Source organism: Rhinopithecus roxellana, chromosome 8 (genome assembly GCF_007565055.1).
Source record: "Rhinopithecus roxellana isolate Shanxi Qingling chromosome 8, ASM756505v1, whole genome shotgun sequence".
Taxonomy (NCBI): domain Eukaryota; kingdom Metazoa; phylum Chordata; class Mammalia; order Primates; family Cercopithecidae; genus Rhinopithecus; species Rhinopithecus roxellana.
In genome coordinates, this window is record NC_044556.1 from 18,041,597 (window position 1) to 18,065,982 (window position 24,386).

Genomic DNA, 24,386 nt, shown 5'->3' on the forward strand with positions numbered 1-24,386 from the left:
GAAGTGTGCCAAAGGAATGACCCCTTGGTCCATCACCAACCCCCTCAGGGAGAACAAAGGACAGGCCACTACCCTGGAGAGGACTGGCGGTTAGATTTCATTCATATGCCTAAGTCACGAGGACTTCAATACTTACTAGTTTGTGTTGATACCTTCACGAATTGGGTTGAAGCCTTCCCCTGTAAGACAGAAAAGGCCCAGGAGGTAATCAAAACCCTGGTCCATGAAATAATTCCTAGATTTAGACTTGCCCGTAGTTTACAAAGTGATAATGGCCTGGCTTTCAGAACCACCATGACTCAGGGAATTTCCAAGGCGCTAGGGATACAATATCACCTTCATTGTGCCTGGGGACCACAATCCTCAGGGAAAGTCAAGAAGATGAATGAAATACTCAAAAGGCACCTAAGGAAATTAACACATGAAACTCACCTCCCATGGCCTGCCTACCTTCTTGCCCATAGCATTATTAAGGATCCGAAATTCTCCCTACAAGATAGGACTCAGTCCTTATGAAATGCTATATGGACGGCCTTTTCTCACAAACGACCTCTTACTTGATCGAGAAACTGCCAACTTAGTCAAGGACATAACTTCTTTGGCTAGGTACCAACAAATCCTTAAGACATTACCTGAGGGATGTCACCGAGAAAAGGGAAAAGCACTGTTCCATCCCGGGCATCTAGTATTAGTCAAGTCCCTCCACTCTACCTCCCCATGCCTAAATCTATCCTGTTATTATCCTGATATTCAGGATATATCCTAAATCTATCCTGTTATCCTGATATTCAGTTACCCTCTCCACTCCAACTGCAGTCAAGGTGATTGGAGCAGAGTCTTGGATCCATCACACCCGAATCAAACCTTGGACGCAGCCTGAAAACCCACAGAATCATTAGTTCGGGAATCTAAGAGTCAGCCAGACAAACCTTCTTATACCTGCGAGTCATTGGAAGACCTACGTATCCTCTTTCAGAAGGAAAAACCACAGGCAATTAATCAGTGCTCATAAGTTCTACCTCAGTTCTTGTTTTAAAAACAGAATGTACTCTAACATTCTATCTTTCCTTGCCTTTGCCCAAGTCTTAACCTTTTCCCGTTCAACCTCTTCCCCAATCTTGAGGGAATTATAAACATGTCCTCCAGGTTTTTTTTGTTTTGTTTTGTTTTTGAGAGGGAGTCTCGCTCTGTCGCCCAGGCCGGAGTGCAGTGGCCGGATCTCAGCTCACTGCAAGCTCCGCTTCCCGGGTTTATGCCATTCTCCTGCCTCAGCCTCTGAAGTAGCCGGGACTACAGGCGCCCGCCACCTCGCCCGGCTAGTTTTTTGTATTTTTTAGTAGAGATGGGGTTTCACCATGTTAGCCAGGATGGTCTCAATCTCCTGACCTCGTGATCCACCTGTCTCGGCCTCCCAAAGTGCTGGGATTACAGGCTTGAGCCACCGCGCCCGGCCGTCCTCCAGGTTTTGATTTGAAGCACATCCCAGCCAGAGTAACTCATCCTGTTGGGTATGCATGAACGCTCATTCCCCCTTATATACAGCAGTTCCAGCCCCCCTCAACATATGGGTGGAAAGCTCTGCAGCCTTATACATAGCTAACACTTCTAAGGGCCCAGGGTTTTTTCATCCTAGTGATAGGTCCAATTTCCCTGACAGGGCTCAAGAAGCCACTGCCATTCTCCGACAATTCACTATATCAGTCATCCCAATCATAGGTTCTGTGGGCACAATAACCTCCTTCTCTTTGCCTCCACTCCTTTGTATCTCCCGTCAAGTGTTCCCAGGATCACAAGATGTGGGACACATGGCTGGCTGCAACTATACGCTTCCCTTGGATCTAGACTTCAAATATTCTAATTCCTACTACTGGCACCCCTACGTTTTGTGGAAATAAACATGAGCTCCTTGGAAACCCTATTTCAGTCACCAGTACCTTAAGATTTATCAACCCAAGCCAAATAATTTCCCCACCAGAGGCCAAAACAAGCAATTACTGCTGGGGCAGACTTCCCTTTGCCCAGAATATTCCCCTCCTGGGACTTTGTTCCTCTCTCACAGGCGAAGGGTTAAAAAAACCCCATTGCTCCCTGCTTCCTGTCTGTGGAGCATGAGTTTTTCTTACTGCTGCTAGCCACCGGTTTGCCTTAGAGGAATCCCATAATATGTCCTTGGCAAATTTTATTCAGCTCCAACTGCTAGGAGTCGTCCATTTGTCCCAAACCCTCAAATCATGGGAACGAGAAATGAATTTAGATGAACCCCAGCCCTTATGAGATTTTCAGCTACAGGGGTGTATAGAACCCCGACAAGGAGTTTTCTCTGTGTGTGGAAGATCCTTCTATATTTGCCTCCCACCAACTGGACAGGAACTTGTACTTTAGCCTACATAGTACCTCCTGTGACTTATTCCTTTTCAGAAGAGGCAGTAGCTGTGCCCATTCATGGTAAGCTTCAGCAGAGAACAATCTCACTACTTCCTCTATTGGCTGGTTTAGGATTTACTACCACCCTAGGAACTGGAACCACTGGGCTCACAGTATCCTTAACTCTCTCTGAAGAACTAAGAGAAAGCCTAGATGAAATCTCTCTCCAACTTACTCAAATCCAGGACCAAACAGCCAATAGCAGCCGTGGTTCTCCAGAACTGGCGAGCACTAGATCTCCTCACTGCTGAAAGGGGAGGAACATGCCTTTTTCTGAGCGAGGAGTGTTGTTTTTTTGTCAGTAAATCAGGCATAGTCAGAGATGGAATTAAATGACTTCAGAATAGAGCCAGCAGACTACACAGTGGGACAACCGAAGCTACCTCAGGGTTCTCACAGCGTGTTCTCTCCTGGCTTCTTCCATTTTTAGGTCCCCTCCTTATTCTAGGAGTAACCTTTGGCCCATGTCTTTTCAATTCCCTCATCCGCTTCGTTTTTACCCGAATAGAATCAATGAAACTAGAAATGGTACTGCAGATGGAACCTTGGATAACTTCAACCAACACCTATTATCAGCACCCTAGATGGCCAGCCCATACCCGGACGTTGACACCCAAACCACCTCTCACGAGGAAACCTCAGCTACAGGACCCCTTCTATGCCCCTATTTAGCAGGAAGCAATTAGAGCTGTCATTGTCTCACACCCCAACAGCAATTGGGCTCTCCTGTTGAGAGAGGGGACTGAGGGGTGGAGTCGGTGGGACTTTCTGGGCCAGTTCAGGGATTTTCACAAAAGACGCCTGTGACTCAGGTTTTGAGTTCTTAACCAATGGAGTGAAGGATTCAAAATTAACCACTCCAGGCCGGGTACGGTGGCTCACGCCTGTAATCCCAGCACTTGGGAGCCCGAGGCGGGTGGATCACGAGGTCAGGAAATTGAGACGATTCTGGTCAACATGGTGAAACCCCGTCTCTACTAAAAATACAAAAAATTAGCTGGGCGTGGTGGCGCCCTGTAGTCCCAGCTACTCGGGAGGCTGAGGCAGGAGAATGGCATGAACCCGGGAGGCGGAGCTTGCAGTGAGCCGAGATGGCGCCACTGCACTCCAGCCTGGGTGACAGAGCGAGACTCTGTCTCAAAAAAATAAATAAATAAATAAAATAAAAACCACTCCAAGGGAGGATTGAAAAAAGAACCACTCTCAATGGACAAAAAGAAAGGGGAAGGGGTAACACTGGGATATAAGCCCTAGCGAGCCAGTAACTGCAACCCTTCTGGGTCCCCATCCAGCTTGTGGAAGCTTTCCTTTCGCTGTGTTCAATAAACTGCGCTGCTGCTCACTCTCCCGGTCTGTGGACTCTTTTCGAGCTGTAACACACACTGCGAAGGTCCACAGCTTCATTCTTCAAAGTTAGTGAGACCACGGACCCATCGACAGGAAAAACTCCCGACTCACTAACAGTCTAGTCCCTTCCCCCTTGAAGGCTGGTGTCTGTCACCCCATACCTGAGCTGGTCCCTCTTCACTAGGTTAGGCTACCAGCATCTTCCTGCTCCTCCGGCTGGGCCCCTGGAGGAGGAAGCTTTCCAAAGCTCAATCTAGCCCGGGGATCCCTCCAGCAGGAAGCTCCAAGGCCTTCTCTGTACTTTGAGGTCGTACTGGCCCCTGCTATGCCCCAGGCTCAGGGCTATTACATAAGACACCCAATTCAATTCGGAGGGCTGTTGACACCGTCCCTGTCACTGAATCTTATCTTCACCCCTGTGATTCTCTGGAGAGCCAGTGAATCTCTATTAATGTCGGTGGAGTTCCAGCCACTGCACTTTTATTGAGGCAGTCTCACTGTGGCTCCGGCTGGAGTGCAGTGGCACGGTCATAGCTCATGGCAGCCCCCAACTCCCAGGCTCAAGCAATCCTCCCACCTCAGCCTCCCGAGTAGCTGGGACTATAGGCAGGAGCCACCATGTCGGGCTGTTTTTTCTGTAGAGAGCGGGCCTCCCTAGGTTGCCCAGGCTTACTTAACGCTCTTGAATGTCAAAACCCACGCTCAATACCCGCTTCACGTGGAAGTCGGTGTTGAGATACAAGCATAGAAACGAACTCAAGGCTAACAGCTGTTCTGTATTCAGAGCCGCACATTCAAGGAAAAACGCGATCGCTGGACGGGAACAAGAAGGGTGGGTAAAGGATAGAGGGCTTGCTTGGGCGGCCCGCGGTCTTGGCTCCCCTGTCTTCCCCGAGGTCTGGTGGCTGGCCAGCCGCAGGGTGGGGGGGTCCGTGGACCTCCCGGCCTGTAGGGGGCGTCGGACGCAGTGGAAGGACCTGCTCCGGAGCCTGGCCAGGCTGCCCAGTCATGATCACCGAGACCGCGGCGGAGCCCACGGTCCCTGCAGTGCCCGCTGCTGAGGAGGCCACCGAAGCTCCGGGACGCAAGGAGCTGGCGTGGCCCTGGGTGAGTCCAGGCCCGAGCGGGAACAGACGCGGGGCGGGCGGCTCAGACCCAGGGGCGCCGGTTACATACCCCAGCCGTGCCCCCCCCCCGCCCCGCAGAAAGACGCCCCGATCCGGACTCTGGTGCAGCGCATCCACCAGCTGCAGGCTGAGCGCGCGCAGGGCTTCCGCCGACTGGAGGAGTGAGTGGGGGTGCGCAGGGGTTTAGGGTTCAGTTCCCCGCCCGCTGTGGGCGTGGGCGTGCTTTCGGCGGGCGTGCCTAGAGGAAGAGCTGGGTCCTCGCGCGGCTGCAGAGTTAGATGGGGCGGGGATTTCGGGGCACCGAGTCCTCACCTTCACCAGAAAGGCCCCACAGCACCTCCTCACTACCCGATGACCCCACTCCTCGTGGCTTCTCTCTCCTCCCCAAGAGCAGGGGTGGGCCTGTCTCGGGTTCCCCTGCGGGAGTCAGGAAGCGTCCTTCCTACCTACCAGTCCTCCCCTCTGGGGTCCGGGGACACTTCCTGGGGGCCGTTTAGGTGGTTGGCGCGGGTGCAGAGCCTGAGAGCCTGGGGGCGCGGCCTCAGGGTCCCCACCTGCCGCAGAGGCCACCGCCAGTACCTGCGCAGCGGCCCGGACTACGACTTCGCGCGCTACCGGAGCACAGTGCACGAGGTGACTCAGGCCTTCGCCGCCGCCTCGCGGGAGGTGCTGGCGGTGGAAGCAGAGCTGGCCGGGCCTCGCAGGCAGCAGCTGCTCGCCAGCCACGTGCGCAGCCTGCAGGAGCTGGAGCAGACGCGGCTGGGCACGGTGAGACCACCACCCATTCCCCGCCGTGTCTCTAGGATCCTGGCCGGTTCCTCTTGTGGCGCACCCCTGGTTGGTGGACTGGGGGGTGGTCCCAGTATCCCATACACAGACCTCACCCCTTACTGTCCCACGTCAGTCCTCTATTAAGTCTTCACTTGAGGATTCTTGGACCTTTGCCCTTGCTGTTTATCCCCAATTTTTTTTCCAAGTTTTGTCCTTATTCCCAGGGCACTCCCACTTTCTCCCAGCCCCGCCTAAATGCTATTCCAGCATGCCCAGATCCCGCCCCAACAATGCTCCACCCACAGTCTTCCGCTTCTCCTGTCCCACCCTCAACCTCCCGTAGATACAGGCGAGGGGGTTCCCAGGCTACGCCTCCTCCGTATTCCTCCATCACAGCTTTAGTTTTTTTGTCTATTTCTCTCTTGGGATCCGCCTACTAGGCCCTGCAACCCTGCCTGTGTGTGTGTGTGTGTGTGTGTGTGTGTGTGTATGTGGGAGGGAGGGGGTGGCCGGTCACATCTACGTGAAGCCACGCCCACACCGAGATCTACTCTGGAATTCCGAGGCCACGCCGCCCATGAGCTACCCATCTCAGCCTCTTTTTGGCTTTTTTTCTTTTCCTTTTTTAAAGACAGGGTCTCGCTCTTGTCACCCAGGCTAGAGTGCAATGGCGCGATCTCGGCTAACTGCAACCTCTGCCTCCCAGGTTCAAGCAATTCTCCTGCCTCAGCCTCCTGAGTAGCTGGGATTATAGGCGTGCCCCGCCACGCCCGGCTAATTTTTGTCTTTTTTTTTTTTAGTAGAGACGGGGTTTTGCCATATGGGCAAGGCTGGTCTCGAACTCTGGGTTTCAAGCGATCCGCCCTCCTCGGCTTTCCAGAGTGCTGGGATTTCAGGCGTGAGCCACCGTGTCCAGCCTTTTTGGCCTACTTTTATCCTGGGATTATACCAATAACACCCTGGGTCCAGTCCTTGGGACCATGAGGCGCAGCCTAACTCACCCCTATGGCCACTGCCTGGCTAAGACGTCACTTTGCTTCCCAGGCCACACCCACATCGCGCTCAGCACTGCCTCTGACATGCTCGCTGTCTGCCTTCTGAGAGCCCCTCTAAACTGAATTTCGGACTCTTCCTCCACAAAGCACTGCCCCTTGTGGTTCTACCCGGGCACTGCCTTTCTGGGTGCCTCTGTCTTTTCCTGAACATCCTGGGAGGGCAGGGGGTGGCTTCTGCCGGTGGAGACATCCTTCGCGTTGCTCATTCCCCCACCAGGTGGCCCTGCTGCAGCTGATGGAGACGCCAGAGCTGGCGGGGCAGGAGGACGCTGTACAGATGCACCAGCTGAAAATGAAGTGAGCGCTGCTGCCCAAGCCGCCTGGCTATGCTCGATTTGCATCAGGGTTGGCACGGTCAGACCCAGCAGAGGAACCCTCTGCCTCTGTACAATGGTGTTCTCATCTGGTGGCCCTCAGATACACACTTCCCCAGAGGGCATAGTTGTGAAACTTCACATCAATTTCACCGTGCATTGCTGGGACACTGGTGCATACCTTGACACATGCCAATCCTGCACACGTGGCTGTCCGTGGAGCTTGGATATTGTCACCCATGCCCCACTGAGCACAAACCTTCAGATGCCTGTTCTCAGCCCCCAAGCACACACACTCATGTACATACACATTTGACAGAGTCATGCTTCATAACTTCCTGATGCTACACATCCCACCAAAATGGCCTTTTTTTTTTTCTTTTTTGCTGAGACGGAGTCTCACTGTTGCCAGGCTGAAGTGCAGTGGCGCAATCTCAGCTCCCTGCAACCTCCGCCTCCTGGGTTCAAATGAATCCCCTGCTTCAGCCTCCCAAGTGGCTGGGACTACAGGCATGTGCCCCACGCCCGGCTAATGTTTTGTATTTTAGTAGAGATGGCGTTTCACCATGTTGGCCAGGATGGTCTCAATCTCCTGACCTCGTGATCTGCCCACCTCAGCCTCCCAAAGTGCTAGGATTACAGGCCTAAGCCAGCACTCCCGGTCCTTCCCCCCCCCTCCCCATTTTTTTCTTTCTATTTTTTGAGACAGAGTCTTGCTCTGTCACCCAGGCTGGAGTGCAATGGCGCGATCTTGGCTCACCGCAACCTCTGCCTCCCAGGTTCAAGCGATTCTTCTGCCTCAGCCTCCCAAGTAGCTTGAATTACAGATGCCCACCCCCACGCTTGGCTAGTTCTTGTATTTTTAGTAAAGACAGGGTTTTGCCATGTTGGCCAGACCGGTTTTGAACTCCTGACCTCAGGTGATCCGCCTGCCTCTTCCCAAAATGCTGGATTACACGCGTAAGCCACCGTGCCCAGAGCCCAGATGGCCTTTTCTCTCAGCCCACTGTGACCTATGGGGCCACCCCTTCTCCCAAGCACCTAAGCGGTCCCTCCGTGCTGCCTGGAGCTTTGACGGCGGGCAGGAGGGCCCGGGGCTCACCACAGCCGCAGCAGCTAATTCGCCCCATCTGGGTTTTATTTATAGTTCCCATCCGCTCTTGTAGGGTAATTAAAACCATGGAGGCGATCAGCGAGGTTCTCCAGGACCTCAGGTTTGATGCGGAATCTGCCGAGTGATGGCGGCTCCCCAGGGATGCGCCAAGGGAGATGGGAAAAGGGGCGGATGGCGTCCAGCCCAGCCCTAACCGCCAGCTGGCTGGGGTCACGCCCCACTGCGCTGCTGACCTTCGTGCAGTTCAAGACACCTCCCACAATAAAAAGCTCTTCCTCTGCAGCCGCTCTGCCATCTCTGTGTCCTAGGGTACTGCAGCCAGTGTGCCTGGGGAGCGGGGGACCCCCACAGAGCCAGGGATTATGGGTAGAAGACTCCCATCCTCCCTAGAAACTCTGAGGTTTTTTTTTTACTTGAGACAGGGTCTTGCTCTGTCACCCAGACTGGAGTGCAGTGGTGAGATCACGGCTCACTGCAGCCTGGGCTTCCCTCGGCTCAAGCGATCCTCCTGCCTCAGCCTCCCAAGTAGCTGGGACTACAGGCACATGCCACCATGAGCCCAGTTCTTTTTTTTTTTTTTTTTTTTTTTTGAGATAGAGTTTTGCTCTTGTTGCCCAGGCTGGAGTACAGTGGTACCATCTCGGCTTACTGCAACCTGCACCTCCTGGGTTCAAGTGATTCTCCTGCCTCAGCCTCCTGAGTAGTTGGAATTACAGGCATGCGCCACCACGCCCAGTTATTTTGTATTTTTAGTAGAGATGGGGTTTCTCTATGTTGGTCAGGGTGGTCTCCAACTCCTGACCTCATTTGGTCCACCTGCCTCAGCCTCCCAAAGTGCTGGGATTACAGGCGTGAGCCACCGCGCCCAGCCGATTTTTTACTTTTAGTAAAGATGAGGTCTCCCTTTGTTGCCCAGGCTGGTCTCCAACTCCTGGCCTCGAGCAATGCTCCCAGCTTGGCCTCCCAAAGTTCTGGGATTACAGGCATGAACCTTCGGGACCAGCCAACTCAGGTATTTTGAATCACATTCTCCAAGGAGTTCAGAATCAGACCTTGCAAATACTGGAGAGACAGTCTGAAGTCCTGAGACGTGAAAATTCTAATCTCAAAGGGTCATTAAGATGCCTCACATTCCCCTAAAATCTTACAGCCCCCACCCCAGGCCAGGTAGGCCCCAAACTCACCTTCACAATCACAGCACCTAAATAGCTCATTTATTTAAAAGGACTCTTGGAGGGGCCCTAGGTAGCGGGGAGTAATGACTCCCCTTCTCACCCCCAGCCCTGGCAGGGGTTCTAGGCAACTCAACCAACCCTCACACACACACACACACACTGGGGTGCACCCAAGGGTGGCCTCACGTGGGAGTCAGAGCTGTTATGGCCGTTGGAGCTCAGTGGCCACCCCAGCTCCTGCTGAGGGTGGCTCAGGTGCCCTGAAGTGAGGGTACAGAGGTGGCCCCAGTTTGGGTTCGGCCTCTGCGTCTCCATGTGGCAGGGAGGGTGGCCTGCGCCCCTAGAGCTTATCTGGCAGGACCTGCAGGCAGAGGGGAAGCCGAGCTAAGCAGGGAGCCCGGGAGAGGGCCGCACCACAGAGCCACTGAAGGAGCTCTAATTCGGGTCCTGTTCCCACCGCTTCTGGCTGTGTGACTTTGGGCAGGATCCTGCCCCTCTCTGGGCCTTGGCGAGGCTATCTGAGCTGCAGGTAAAGCACTTGGCGTGGGGCCAGTATGCAGTAGGCGCCCATACGTGCTAAGTAGGGTGAGTATGTTCATTCATTTCGGAGGAGATTCCACTTCAGACATTTTCAGGGCATTGAATGTTCTTAGGCTAAAGGAGACAATGCCAGTTATACAGTAAGTGCTAAATAAATGCTGATAAATAACAAAGGAAGAGGACGGATTCCATCTCAGCGACTCTAAGGCTGGGGTTGGGAGGCGTGGGGGGTGTGAAGAAGAACTGCAGCCACCGGAAGGGGCCCTCCCCTTGCTCCCTCCCGCACACCCATTCAGGCCCACCTTACCTCTCGCCGTGCCCCGTCTGCCCGAGGGCAGGATCCCCTCGTCCTGTGCTTGGAAGGAAGGCAAAGGTGTCGTGGGGGCTGCAGACCTGCGTCCCCAGCCTGCTTTCTTCCCCCTCCCCTGTTTCCTGGGCCCCCCAGCTCCCTGTCCCCACCCCCACGCCCGCGGGTCCCTCCTTCCTACCTGGTTGCGGGTTTTGTGCGACTTCTGCATCCAAGCACGCCACTGGTCGTAGAGGCGGAAGCTGAGGTTGGAGCAGTACGCGTGCTTCTTGAGCCAGCCCAGGAACTGCTTGAGCTCGCGCCGCACCGGCCCCGAGCTCGGCTCTCCGCCCCGCGGCTCGCACGCCCCGCCGCCCGGGCCCGAGCGCTCTGGTGGTGGGCGGAGCGGCAGTGTCAGGGCGCGCCCGGCAGGGGGTGCGCGCGAGCAGGAGAGGGAAGACCCCTGCGCGGCAGGACCATGTTCCCCTCGGGGAACCTCCCTCCCGGTTTCTCAGGGACCGAGTCCTCCCCGAGGCCCTGCACAGCAGCCCAGCTGCGCCCCTGGCCCGGTTGCGCCCCTGGGGAGGTGGGGGGGGGGGCGGGGGAAGGAAGGGGCTCCTCCTCCACATCTCCTCCAGGAACCCGATTCCTGTGGCCTGAGCCAGGTGCGAGTGGAGTGGGGGAGGGGAGAATGAGAGAGGCCAGAGCCGGGGGGGATGAGACACAGAGACAGACAGAGCAGGGGGCTGAAAAAGAGAAAGGAAGAAAGATGCACGGATGAGAGAGCCGAGGCCAGAGATGGAGAGATGGAGACGCAGGGTAGGTGAAAGCGAAGGGGGTCAGCCCAGGAGGAAAGGGCCTGATCAGGGTAGGACAGAAACCCTGGGGACATAGGGACAAAGAGATCGAGACAGAGACACAGAGGAAGAGTGACAGATGAAGGGAGACCGAGTGCAAGATGACCCCATGGGACAGTCCCCAGCATGGGCCCATGGGACAGGGAGTGGGCCGGGAGGGCCAGGTGGGAGGCCTGCCTGTCGGTCCAGCTGCCGGCTGCAGCCAGCCCCCCAGCAGGCCGGCGGATAAGGACATCCACCTCACGTCATAAATAAAGCCGGGGACCCGCTGACAGGCCCTGGCACGGCCCCGGCCCCCGCCGCCCCTGCTGGCCTTCCCCGGCCTCCCCAGCCTCCCCTGCGGACGCAGCGGCCTGCTGGCTCCTGTGCAAGAATCGCAGGTGCCGGGCACGAGCAGGGGCCAAGGCTCAGGCCCTTCCCGGCTGCGCTTGCTCCCGCCCGAACCTGGAGGGGCCCGGGATAGGGGCTGGGGAGCTGGCTGGAGCCTGACTCTACCCCTCCCTAGCTCTGGGACCCTCTCGGGGCCTCAGTTTCCCATCATCTCACGTGCCAGAGTGAGCTTGGACTTCCCCGTGAACTAAGTTCAGACCCGTGTGACCTCCTAGAGCCTCAGTGTCCTCACCTGAGAAAAAGAGGTCTCCCTTGCAGTGAAACCCTGGGGGGACGGGACAATAAGTACCTCCATGCCAACTGCCTGCAAGCACTTAGGTGGCACCCACCATGTGGACATTTGCCACAAATTATGTCATCCAACCCTCACGACAGCCCAAGGCAAGTGGGATTCTCGACCCTACCTTCCAGATGGGGAAATGGAGGCCAGACATTCCAAGTAACAGCTTTTGTTTCATTTCACAAAAGAGAGAGTAGAGGCCTGTGGACCCAGAGAAACCCCAGACAGCAAGAGGAGGCAGATCTAGGCACCTAATCATTCCCATCCCCCTGCTTTGATCAGAAGGGGAAACTGAGGCCCATCAAAGTGGGAGTTGGCAGCCCATTGGCCTTAGAAGCAGGGGTCTCAAACTCGCTGGCCCTCTTTTTTTTTGAGACGGAGTCTCGCTCTGTTGACCAGGTTGGAGTGTAGAGGCGCGATCTCGGCTCACTGCAAGCTCTGCCTCCCAGGTTCATGCTGTTCTCCTGCCTCAGCCTCCCAAGTAGCTGGGACTACAGGCTCCTGCCACCACACCCGGCTAATTTTTTGTATTTTTAATAGAGATGGGGTTTCACCGTGTTAGCCAGGATGGTCTCTATCTCCTGACCTCGTGATCTGCTAGCCTCAGTCTTCCAAAGTGCTGGGATTACAGGCATGAGCCACCGCGCCTGGCCTCGCTGGCCCTCTTAGGAGGGAGTCTGAGTGTCCAAAACAGGCCAGGTGGGGATGGGAAATGGAGAGTGAGGGTCCTGGGAAGGGGTGACCACTGCTACCACTGCTAGTGGGGGCTGTCGGCCATGCTGTTACATTTTCTTTTTTTTTTTTTTTTTTTTGAGATGGAGTCTCGCTCTGTCGCCCAGGCTGGAGTGCAGTGGTGCAGTGGCCGGATCTCAGCTCACTGCAAGCTCCGCCTCCCGGGTACGCCATTCTCCTGCCTCAGCCTCCCGAGTAGCTGGGACTACAGGCGCCCACCACCTCGCCCGGCTAGTTTTTTGTATTTTTTAGTAGAGACGGGGTTTCACTGTGTTAGCCAGGATGGTCTCGATCTCCTGACCTCGTGATCCGTCCGTCTCGGCCTCCCAAAGTGCTGGGATTACAGGCTTGAGCCACCGCGCCCGGCCTAGAGAATTTATTTTTCTAAGGAATCTAGGATATTTGTGTAAAAACTTTCTGGTTTTAAATTTCTACTAGTTGGTCAAACTTTTTTTTTTTTTTTTTCCAAACAACAGGCCAAAGAAAATAGATCCAAGGGCCACATTCAGCTCTGGGGGGGCCACCAGTTTGAGACCTCTACTCTCTTGGAGACAACCAGGAAACAGGCTGGGCACGGTGGCTCACACATGTCATCCCAGCACTTTGGGAGGCTGAAATGGGCAGATCACCTGAGGTCAGGAGTTCGAGGCCAGCCTGGACAACATAGTGAAACCCCGTCTTTACTTAAAAATACAGAAATTGGCCGGGCGCGGTGGCTCAAGCCTGTAATCCCAGCACTTTGGGAGGCCGAGACGGGCGGATCACGAGGTCAGGAGATCGAGACCATCCTGGCTAACACGGTGAAACCCCGTCTCTACTACAAATACAAAAAAAACTAGCCGGGCGAGGTGGCAGGCGCCTGTAGTCCCAGCTACTCGGGAGGCTGAGGCAGGAGAATGGCGTAAACCCGGGAGGCGGAGCTTGCAGTGAGCTGAGATCCGGCCACTGCACTCCAGTCCGGGCGACAGAGCGAGACTCCGCCTCAAAAAAAAAAAAAAAAAAAAAAAAAAAAAAAAAAAAATACAGAAATTAAGGCCGGGCGCGGTGGCTCAAGCCTGTAATCCCAGCACTTTGGGAGGCCGAGACGGGCGGATCACGAGGTCAGGAGATCGAGACCATCCTGGCTAACACGGTGAAACCCCGTCTCTACTAAATGCAAAAAACTAGCCGGGCGAGGTGGTGGGCGCCTGTAGTCCCAGCTACTCCGGAGGCTGAGGCAGGAGAATGGCGTAAACCCGGGAGGCGGAGCTTGCAGTGAGCTGAGATCCGGCCACTGCACTCCAGACCGGGCGACAGAGCAAGACTCCGTCTCAAAAAAAAAAAAAAAAAAATACAGAAATTAGCTGTGCATGTTGGTGCGTGCCTGTAGTCCCAGCTACTCGGGAGGCTGAGGTAGGAGAATCCCTTGAAACCGGGAGCCAGAGGTTGCAGTGAGTGCAGATCACGCCACTGCCCGACAGAATGAGACTGCATCTCAAAAGAACAAAAAAAAAAAAAAAAAAAAAAAAAAAAAGAAAAGAAAAAGAAAAGAAAACAAGGAAACAGAGGCTCTAGCTGGTTTGGGACTGGCCGCTGGATCACCCGGCCCTAGAGGGGTGCTCACCACTGCGGGGGGTGGAGGCGGCTGTGGGGTGGCTCCACTCACTCCAGATCCCGGCTTTCTTGGAGCCGTAGATGCCAAAGGGGTTGCAGCGCACTTGCACGAAGTACACGGTGCCGGGTTTCAGGCCGGCCAGGCGGCAGGAGGTCTGGTTGCTCACATCGTCCACCACCTGGACAGCCAGGACAGGGTCAGAGTAGAGGGCGGGGCCTGGCAGGAACGGGGGCGGGGCCTGGCAGGAACAGGGGCGGAGTCAGGGAATGGGCGGATCACCTTCCAGTCCACACTGTCCTCCACTCGGTAGCGGATCTGGTATTTGGCTTGAAAGAGGAAATCCTTGAGGGCGGGTGGCGACACCCAGCGCACGCTCAGCTGGTCCTCCAGGCCCCCGACGCGGCTCACGTGCACATCGGGCGGGGGATCCGTGGTCACTGCGGGGCGGAGGGCCCCTTTCAGCCTGGAACTGTCTGCGTTTAACTCCCCCCAGCAGTGTGGCCCAGGGCACTTGGCCCAGATGGCAACTGCCTCTGTTTTCCTCCCCCTCCCTCTGCCCCCACCCCCAGGATTGGTGGATTACACCATATATAATTTTGGAGAAACACTCAGCACCTAATTAATGTTAGCTGTTATCACCATTATTATCTGTGACGGGCGAAACATAATCCTATCTTCAACTGACTATGGGAAAGCAGACACTGCAGGGTTGATGATATTATTATCATGCTTAGGAGGTCAGGGGGCTGTCAGGCCGTCAGCCTTCTGAGAACCCGCCTGCCACCCCCTCCCCACTCTCACCTCCCTTCCACTCTTACTGAAATCTTTGATGTGACATTTTGCTGGGTGCAGAGAAGCAACTGAGGCTTAGAATTTTCCCACTGTAGCTTTAGGATGTGGGGAAGAGTGAGGCTGTGGGAGTAGGGATGGGGGCTACAACCCCGGAGTACGTGTGTGTTGGGGGGGCTGAGGATCCTTCTGGGGGCCCCTGAGGGCAGCAGGGTGAGCTGGCCTCTCCCCCTGAGGCCTTGGTGAGGGGCCTAAAGGGTTAAGGCACAGGCCTGCTTGGGGCTGAGAAACACCCTAATTAGATTAGGCTCAATTCTGCTCACAGATCATCCATTTCCTGCCTCCCGCCCTGCGCCCCCCAGCTCCAGGCCTCGGCTTCCTGGGGCGCCTCCCGACCTGGGCGTCCCCTTCCCCTCTCCCCAGGGCCCCCTCCTGCACACCTGGGCTGCCGAGGGGGAGGTGGCGTGGCCAGGCCAGGTGTTCTCCGTAGAGTGGGGGTATCGTGGCTGTTTCTGGGGGCTGCGGACTGATGAGCGGATGCTCAGCTACTTACCTACCTTCCCTCTAACCAGCAGGGACAGCCCAGGAGTTGCTGGGCTGGGGAGGGGCAGGCGGGATCCCAGGAAAAATGAGAAGGCACAGGGACCTCTCGGGATGCCCGGTGGGCCAGGCTGGTGCCCGAGGGAGGGGCCTAGCAGACACTAGGGGCTCACCCACATCCAGGATATCCAGTGTGAGCACATCGGAGCGGGCAGAGCCCAGGCGGTTGGTGGCCTCCACCCAGATCTCATAGGGCGTAAAGAGAGCCAGGTCCTTGGGGATGTGGCAGGAGTGGGGCCCCACTGTGTGGTACTCCTCACACGTGTTGTCCTGCCCATACCACCTGCAGGGATGGAAGGGGGACAGGACGTATGAGGGTTCCTTCTGGCCCCCAGACCTCACCATGGCAGTCTCAGGGTGCAGACAGTGCATGGGGGCTCAGAGAGGGTCCGCATTGGTCAAGGTCACAGAGCCAGTCTGGGACACACACATCGCCCTCGGGCCACCACTAACCTAAGCTTGTACTTGAGGGAGTAGTTGGTGTGGAGGAAGGTCTCCCCGTGGGCCCCTGGCGTCCAGCGGCAGGTCAAGTCCTTCATGTTCTTGGACCAGCAGCTGATGTTGACGGGTTTCTCTGGGGGCACTGGGAGAGGGGGAGGGTGCAGGAAGCTGGCTGAGGGTCTGGACCAGCTGAGCCTGGGCCAAGGGGTTGCTGCCCACCTGCCAGGCCCCCACCTTGGAGTGGAAGGAGGGCAGATAGGACAGTCTCAGCCCTTTGCTGAGAAGTGCCAGCACAGTTGATGTGACACCTGCACGGGCTCTTGACAGGCTGGTGACCCGATCTCCAGGTTCTTTTTCTTTTTTCAAGGCAAAGTCTCGCTCTGTCCCCCAGGCTGGAGTGCAATGGTGCCATCTCAGTTCACTGCAACCTCCACCCCCGGGTTCAAGCGATTCTCCTGTCTCAGCCTCCCAAGTAGCTGGGATTACAGGTGCCTGTCAGCACGCCCAGCTAATTTTTGTATTTTCAGTAGAGACGGGGTTTCGCCATGTTGGCCAGGCTGGCCTTGATCTCCTGGCTTCAAGTGATCCGCCCACCTCAGTCTCCTAAAGTGCTGGGCTTACAGGCATGAGCCACCTCGCCCGACCGGATCTCCAGGTTCTCATTCCCACCTCAAAGACCTGCATAGCCGTGCCAGTGTGCCCACCACTCATCCCCCAGCCAGAAGGCCCACGATTCATGCCTCTCTCCAGTGGGAGATGCCGCTCCCAAGGGCTACCCCTGGGGTATTCTGGGTGCCGACTTACGGCCAACATAGAGGCAGGAGCCAGCCAGGATGCTGCCGTCGCGGGCGTGGCACACAAGGTTGTCCCCCGACTGCTGCCTGGACCCGTTGAGGTTGGCCAGGGCCAGAGCCAAGGTGGAGGCGTTGAGCACACGGGAGAGCTCGGGGGGCAGGCGGCGCCCGTTGAGGGTCCAGTAGAGGCCCTCGGCAGTGGCTCCTGGCGGGTCTCCGTGCACTGAGCAGGTGGCCAGCAGGGAGGAGCCGATGAGAAGTGTGGGATCCTGGGGGCTAATCACAGCTGTGTCTGGGGTCAAAGAGGAGCACGTGTCAGGTCAGGGCGGGGACCCTCCAAGCCCCCGACCGTGCCAGGACCTCCAGGGTTCATGGTAGTCCTGAGAAGGCACTGTTAATGATTGTCCCCCATTTTACAGATAGGGAAAGTAAAGATCAGTTGGGTTAAATGCCCAAGGCAACACTGGTGGACAAACTGACAGACCTAGAGTTGTCCAGGTCTGTCTGACTCCAACACTGGAGCCTTCCAAAACTCTTCATCACTGACGTGCTTAAGGTTCTCTGAGCGGTCACACAACTCGGGCATACAGGTTCATTCGGGTCCAAGTGACTCTTGCTTAGCACATCGTTATGATAAACATCATGCTTTGCTTTGTTTTTTTGAGACGGAGTCTCGCTCTGTCACCCAGGCTGGAGTGCAATGGCGCGATCTCGGCTCACTGCAACCTCTGCCTCCCGGGTTCAAGCAATTCTTCTGCCTCAGCCTCCAGAGTAGCTGGGACTACAGGTGTGCACCATCACGCCTGACTAACTTTTGTATTTTTAGTAGAGATGGGGTTTCACCATATTGGCCAGGCTGGTCTTGAACTCCTGACCTTGTGATCCACCTCCCTCAGCCTCTCAAAGTGCTGGGATTACAGAAGTGAGCCAACACACCCAGGCATGCTTTGCTTTTTATTTTTTTAGCGACAGGGTCTCACTCTGTTGGCCAGGCTGGAGTACAGTGGCATGATCACAGCTCACTGCAGCCTCGATCTCCTGGGTTCAAGCGATCCTCCCTCATCTCAGCTCCTGAGTGGCTAGGACTACAGGTGTGCACCACCACACCTGGCTGATTTTTAAATATTTTTTTAGAGATGAGGTCTTGCTAGTTTGCTCAGGCTGGTCTTGAACTCCAGGCCTCAAGCGATCCTCCCACCTTGGCCTCCCAAAGTCCTGGGATCACAGGCGTGAGCTACTGTGCCTAACCTTCTTTATTTTTCATTCTCATTTCATTTTTCTTTTTTGGCAACTAGAAACAAACGATTGTGGGTTCTTCCTGTGATACTCCCAGAGCCTCGCACATAGTAGGTGTTTCTGTGGGGGAGGGGCACTGCTTAAAATGAAAGCCCTGGCCCTTGCTTGAATCATTAAGAGCACCATTTATGATGATGATTATTTTTTGAGATAGAGTCTCCCTCTGTCACCCAGGCTGGAGTGCAACGGCACTATCTTGGCTCACTGCAACCTCCACCTCCCAGTTTCAAGCGATTCTCCTGCCTCAGCCTCCCAAGTAGCTGAGATTACAGGCGCCTGCCACCATGACTGGCTAAGTTTTGTATTTTTCGTAGAGATGTGGTTTCACCGTGCTGGTCAGGCTGGTCTCTAACTCCTGACCTCGTGATCTGCCTGCCTCAGCCTCCCAAAGTGCTAGGATTACAGGGGTGAACCACCGCACCCAGCCTGTATTTTTAGTAGAGTCGAGGTTTCGCCATGTTGGCCAGGCTAGTCTCGAACGCCTGACCTCAAGTGATCTACCCGCCTCAGCCTCCCAAAGTGCTGGGATGACAGGCGTGAGTCATCGCACCCGGCCTAAGAGCACCATTTATTGGGCACTTGTGTTCTGAATACTGGGCTAAGACTTTACCTACATTTTCTCGGCCAATCCTGCTCATGTTAAGGATGAAAAAACTCTGGCTCTGAAAGATTGAATTTCCTTGCTGGAATGAGGGAAGGCCAGACTGGTTAGGCCCAGATTTTCTGGTCTCCAAAGTTCTGCTCCACACTGCCTACCTCTGGGACTAAAGGCAGCCCTGGCAAACTGCACATCCCCAACTTCCATCCAAAGGGACTTGACATCATTGCTCTTTCCCTCCACTCAGTTTTCCTCATCTGCAAAGCGGGAACGAGAAAGCTCTTTGTCTCCCGGGCTACTGTGAAAGTCAGAGGGGAAAGGATTTCCTGAACCAGATTGTGTGTGAGTCGGGTGCTAGGCACAGGAGCCTTGGGGATGCCCATGGGTGGCTGATGCCTCCTCTCCTGCTGGCCATCAGGGCAGCCCAGGAGTTCCCCTTCTAGAGACCAGAACCTAAGAAGAACCTATTTTGTCCATAGGGAAACCAAGGCCCAGAGAAGGAGGAGGGGGTGCACAGGCCAACCTCCTGATGCCTCTGAGTCTCAGTTTCCCCATCTGGGAAGTGGGCATCATGGCATCAATGTCATGGGGTTGGTTGGATGCGGTGGCTCACACCTGTAATCCCAGCACTTTGGGAGGTGGAGGTGGGAGTAATACGTGAGGTCAGGAGTTTGAGACCAGCCTGGGCAACATGGTAAAACCCTGTCTCTACCAAAAATACAAAAATTAGCCAGGTGGGGAGGGGGTGGTGGCCCATGCCTGTGGTCTTAGCTACTTGAGAGGTTGAGGCAGGAGGATCACTGGAGCCCGGGAAGTTGAGGCTGCAGTGAGCCATGACTGCACCACTGCACTCCAGCCTAGATGACAGTGAGACCGTGTCTCAAAAAAGAAACAAAAAATTTAAATTTAAATTTAAATTTATAAAAACCAACAAAACGAACCTCACGGGGTTGTTTGAGTGGAGTGAAAATACTGTTGGAGACAACATTTTCCCACGAGATCTTTAAACCAAGTTGACCCGGACTCGAATGCCCACAGCCTGACTCAGTGTTTTACTTTTTTTTTTTTTTTTTTTGAGACAGAGTTTAGCTCTGTCACCCAGGCTGGAGTGCAGGGGCACAATCTCGGCTCACCGTAACCTCCATGCCCAGCTAGCTAATTTTTGCATTTTTAGGAGAGACAGAGTGTCTCCATGTTGGCCAGGCTGGTCTCGAACTCTTGACCTCCAGTGATCCGCCTGCCTTGGCTTCCCAAAGTGCTGGGATGACAGGCGTGAGCCACGGCACCCGGACTCAGTGTTTACTTCTCTGAGCCTCTGGAAAGGGGCTTCTCCTTCCACCCAGAGTGGTTGTAAAGACTCATCCACTCCTTTGTTTGCTCAAGCGTTCATCTATTCTTTCACAGGGTACCTACGTGTGTCAGGATCTGTGGGCACTGGGATGATAACCAAGACACACAAAAGTCCTGCCCTTGTGGGCATCAAATCCAAGGAAGCAGCAGGAAAAATAAATAAATAAATATCTAAGACAATAAATAGGGGAGAAAGTAAAGCAGGAGCTGGAGGAAGACAGAGCAGCGGCAGGAGCTCCGGGGGCCTGTCTGGGGAGGTGACCTTTGAGTAGAGACCTGAATAAAGTAAGAGAAGTAGCTGTGACATTATCTAACAGAGCATGTCCAGGCAGTGGGAGCTGCAAGTGCCAAGGTCCTGGGGCAGAAGCGGTGGGAAATGAAGTTTGAGAGCTCAGAGATCCTGACCTGCAGGGAGGAGGGATTCCAGGGTTCTCAGCCTAGGAGGGAGGGATGCGGTGAGATTTGCATTAAAAGGACTCCCCAGGCGGCTGGAAGAAGGGACTGCAGGAGGCAAGGGCAGCCCAGCTTCGCAGAGATGGCAGCCAAGGACAGGGTGATCCCGGCCCCCCGGAGGCCCCCTGAATGCCAGCGCTGCCCGGCACTTGCCCTCACTGCCCCAGATGGGCGAGGTGGGGTGGACACGGTTCTTGGGACGGCCCTGATGATTTTCCGGGGCAAGCTTGGCTCAAGGGCTCTGTCTTGCTGGAGCCTGGAATCGCAGTTGCGCTTGGGGCTTGGCCCAGGGCTCGCCGGAGGTCTCCGCGTCCGTGCGAAGGAGCCGGCTGAGCGGGCCAGAGCCGAGGAGGCGGGGGCGGCCGAGGGGGGCGGGGGGCTGGGGGCCAGGGGGCCGCCCTGGAGGTCCCAGGCAGCCAGCCGCCCGCTAATTCGGAATTCCTTCTGCATGAACTCGGGCGTGCCAGCGTCTCTGCCCTGGCCCACCCACCGCTTCCTGCCTGGGCCCCCCCAACAGAGTGGGAGGCACGGCCAGGCCTGCCCAGACCCCAGGCCCCTCTCAGCCCTCCTAGAGTAGGTCTCGTCCCTCCGGCCTCCACACCCGCCACCACGGCCTGGCCAGGAAGGGGCTCTCTGGGGGGTCCTGGCTGGGGGGCACTGCCCCTCTGCCACACCCGCCTGGCCTGGGCTGGCGTGGCTCACTTGCCAGCAGCTGCAGCTGCCCTCCCGGGGCTGGGCGGGGGACACGGAGCGGTGACGGGTTGTGGGGGGAAGGCAAGGCCAGGCGGGCCTGGACAGGCCAGTCTCCCACCCTCTTAGCCCCAGCCGGTAAGGTCAGAAGGACACTTTCTCCTCCCAGGATATGGGTGCAACCCCAGTGGGAGAACCTGGGCAATTGACTTCCCCTCTCCAGTTCTCAATTTTCTCTTCCACAAAGTGGGAGGAGAAATACGTTCTACTTGTTGGGGAGATCAATGAGATGTGATTGCAATCCAATGTCCAGAGGGCACAGAAGCCTGCAGCCCCCAGGAACTACAAAGATGACAGCCCCTCCCAGCTCTGGGGTCCAGGCTGACTAGGCACTCCCTCCAGGCCTCCACAAACAATGGGCTAAGGCACTGGGGACAGGGACGCACACATTCCAGGCCAGGCGGGGGAGCAGCTGGGAACAACCCACTGAGCTGGAGTTGGTGGGGGCTTGGCTTGGTTTGGAGGGCCTCCTAGAGGGCTCCCCAAAGCAGATCCCTAGGTTGCCTTTTGAACAGCCCCCTTTTCACTCCCTGCCTCCCCTCCTTTCCCGCAGAGCTGGGGCCTTTAAAAGTTTTTTCTCTCCTCTTTTCCCAATCTGGAGCCACTGCCGTTATTAAAAAGGAACACCATGTGTTTTAAAAGGGAAAAGTGTGAGATTCTCTGCAACCAGGGCGGAAGGGTGGCCTCCATCCCAGGGTCCCCACGGGGGTCCCCATCTCCCGTCCTGCTGGTACCTGCAGACACTTTACGACCCACCCGCCTGCTGGTCAGGTGCTAAGACACACCGTAAGTAGAAACATATTGCCGAGGTGTGAGAATCTTTTATTTAATTTCTTCCCCCCTTAAAGGAAAAAACATACTTACAACACCCCCCTCCCACCCCCACACACCTTTGCCTGCTGCTCTACTGGCTGAAAACAAAGCTTGGCGCTCACAGTGGCACTCACAGGCGCTGCCCACCGCCTGGCAGAGCCGTCAGGGGCCCTGGGAGGGCCCGAGGTAGCCCCTCACCTGCTCAGATGCCAGGGGAGAGCCAGGCTTTCAGCAAGTGCCCCTAGAGGATGCCCGCACTCTGCCCCTTCCCGGAGGAGCCCTACAGGCAGCCCACAAACAGCCCAGCACAGGGTGGGTGAGCCTGGGAGCCGTGTGTGTCCGGCGACCCCCGGGGTGGCCCGTGCGCCTGGATGGGGTTCGTGGAGTGACTGAACGTCTGGGGCGAGTGGTGTCTGCCTCTGTGCCCTTGGGTCGCCTCCCCTGTGGGATGTGTGTGATCATGAATGTGTGTGTCGGAGATGGAATGTGTGCGTCCGCGATGGTGTGCGAATGTGCATCTGGGATGCAGTGTGCGCGAGTTTGAGGGCGAGGGTGACGGGCCACAAGCCAGTGTGATTCTTTGTGTGTCTCTGGGTGTGTCCCAGAGCGGGTCTGGATATGGAGACGTATCCTTGCGGGGGTGTTCCTTGGATGGGGGGCCCCGGAGTGCCTGAGGCCAGAAGTCCCTCCAGGGCGGGGGTCTTGGCCCGTAGGGCAGGGGGTTCCCAGTGGGCCCCCTCAAAGTTTGGGCCCGCCGGTGCCCGGACTCACTGGCTCCCGCTCCCTCTCCCTCTCACCCACTCGCTCACAAAGATTCCTCTTGCAGGAGGTTCTCCGCCCGACACAGCCTGGCCGAAAACGGTTCTAAGCGCCGCCTGTGGCGGGGACTCCGCGGATCCCCGTGCACCGGGTCCCGCAGGGGGAGGGCGGTGGCGCCGGCCCGTGGAGAGACAAGTCCCCGGGGACCCCGGGCTGCGCGCCAGGCGGCCAGAGCGGCCCCCCTGCAGCCCCGCCCTCCCCGTGGGGCTCATCCCTCCGCCTGGGGGGGCCCGCTGGGGGCCCGCACCCAGCGCGCCAACCGCGTGCGCCCCCGCCTGGGAGCGGTGCTCCGCAGTCCCAGCGGCTCGGAGTCTACCGAAGCAGACGCGTGCGCCCGCCACGTCCTGGCGTGCAGAGGGTCTCAGGCCGCGATCTTCCCAGCCCCCCGGGGCCTGGCCTGGAGCCCTCGGCCCAGCTGCCCAGGTAACAGGGCCTCAGGCGCGGAAGCAGGACTCTGGGCAGTGGGCTGCGGCGCCGTGTGCCCCGCAGGTGAGGGCGCCCCGAGGGCTGCGCGGGGGGCGCCTTCCTTTGTTCCCCGGCCGTCCAGGTGGCGCCTGCGCCCCCTCCCCCCCGCGGCTGCCCCCGGGGCGCCCGCCCTCTGCTCTGGCAGGGGGGAAGGAGCGGGGCGCAGGGTACTCACGGGCTCCTGATCCGGCTTGCGGCGCCCCGAGGACGCAGAGCAGCAGCAGGGGCAGCAACGGCGGCGGCCGCCGCGCGGATTGGGCGGCGGGGCCCCGGCGGCCGGCGGGCATGGGGCCGGCGCTGCCGGGGGCGCGCGGTGGGCGACGGCTCGGCGGCGGCGGCGCAGGGCGCGGGACGCAGGCCGGGCGCGGGAGGGCGCGGGCCAGGCCGCCCGCACGTCGCTGGGCGCGGACGCGGAGGCCGGAGCAAGTCTGAGCAGCCGAATTGACAAGGCGCTAATGCGCCGCTGGCCCCGCCCGGCCCCGCCCCCGACCCGGCCCGGCCCCGGGGGGGCGGCGGGCCCCGCACCGGCCTCCCCGCCGCCCGCCCGCCCGCGGGCACCGCGCGCCCCGCCCGTCCGGCCTCCGCCCCTCCGCGAACCGCGCGCGCCCTATCCCGCGGCCCAGAGCCCCCTTACTCAACCCCTACCGGCCCAGGACCTCCCTCTCCAACCCTGCCAGCTCCAGGCTTCCCACCCCCAGTCTGGGACCCGGCACCCGCAATCCCGTTTCCATAACCCTGCCCACTTCCCTGCACCCTCCTCTCAGCCCGGTGCCTCTTCAGTGGCCCCTTTGGTCCCCAGCTCCTCCATTCCCCCCTCCACCGCCCAATCTTCTGTCTCGGCCCCCACCCCAGCTCTGGCCCCGCCCCCCCACCGAGCGGTCCCTGAGTCCCGCCTACCCGCATCTCCAGCCCCTCTGCCTTCCCAGGGGCCTAAAAGTCACCCCCAGCCCCACGCCCTCGGCGCGCGGGTCCCAGCCCTCCCACCTCATCCTTCCTCTTTTCGATTCTCCGCGAGTTGCCTCGGCCCCAGGCTTTGCTGGAAGAAAGGAGAAAAAGCAGGAAGGCACGGAGTCCTTCGCCTTCTCCCTGGCTGCGCTGTCCCCCTCGCGCGCGGGATGGGTTTGAGGTTGCTCTGGGTGCCCCGAGGGCCTCGAGAAGGAGCTCCTGCGTGGGCAGACGGAGAGACATAGTCCCCTGTGGGAGCGGGGACCC

The 24,386-nt window shown here is 57.4% G+C and overlaps 2 protein-coding genes across 8 annotated transcripts; one reads left to right on the forward strand and one right to left on the reverse strand.

The window, feature by feature from the left end:
• Positions 1-4,678: 4,678 nt before the first annotated feature.
• REX1BD (required for excision 1-B domain containing) lies at positions 4,679-8,432 on the forward strand. 3 transcript variants are annotated; one of them, XM_010386662.2, is made up of 5 exons: positions 4,679-4,878; positions 4,977-5,059; positions 5,444-5,666; positions 6,942-7,021; positions 8,205-8,432. In XM_010386662.2, the coding sequence occupies exons 1-5, from the start codon at positions 4,780-4,782 to the stop codon at positions 8,275-8,277; spliced, it is 558 nt and encodes a 185-aa protein (XP_010384964.1). In that variant the 5' UTR covers positions 4,679-4,779; the 3' UTR covers positions 8,278-8,432. The 3 variants fall into 3 exon arrangements, with proteins under 3 accessions (XP_010384964.1, XP_010384965.1, XP_030791384.1); XM_010386663.2 differs by having other exon boundaries at positions 5,462-5,666; XM_030935524.1 differs by having other exon boundaries at positions 4,838-4,878; positions 4,977-5,666.
• Positions 8,433-9,344: 912 nt separating this feature from the next.
• Positions 9,345-23,684, reverse strand: CRLF1 (cytokine receptor like factor 1). 5 transcript variants are annotated; one of them, XM_030935529.1, is made up of 9 exons: positions 23,350-23,683; positions 16,641-16,922; positions 15,849-15,978; positions 15,509-15,678; positions 14,286-14,443; positions 14,058-14,184; positions 10,356-10,543; positions 10,175-10,217; positions 9,345-9,688 (listed from the first exon to the last, which is right to left on the reverse strand). In XM_030935529.1, exons 1-9 carry the CDS (start codon positions 23,459-23,461, stop codon positions 9,675-9,677), a joined length of 1,224 nt encoding a protein of 407 aa, XP_030791389.1. In that variant the 5' UTR covers positions 23,462-23,683; the 3' UTR covers positions 9,345-9,674. The 5 variants fall into 5 exon arrangements, with proteins under 5 accessions (XP_030791389.1, XP_030791386.1, XP_030791388.1 ...); XM_030935526.1 differs by having other exon boundaries at positions 9,349-9,688; positions 14,016-14,184; positions 23,350-23,681; XM_030935528.1 differs by having other exon boundaries at positions 9,350-9,688; positions 10,175-10,222; positions 23,350-23,684.
• Between the last annotated feature and the right edge of the window lie 702 nt (positions 23,685-24,386).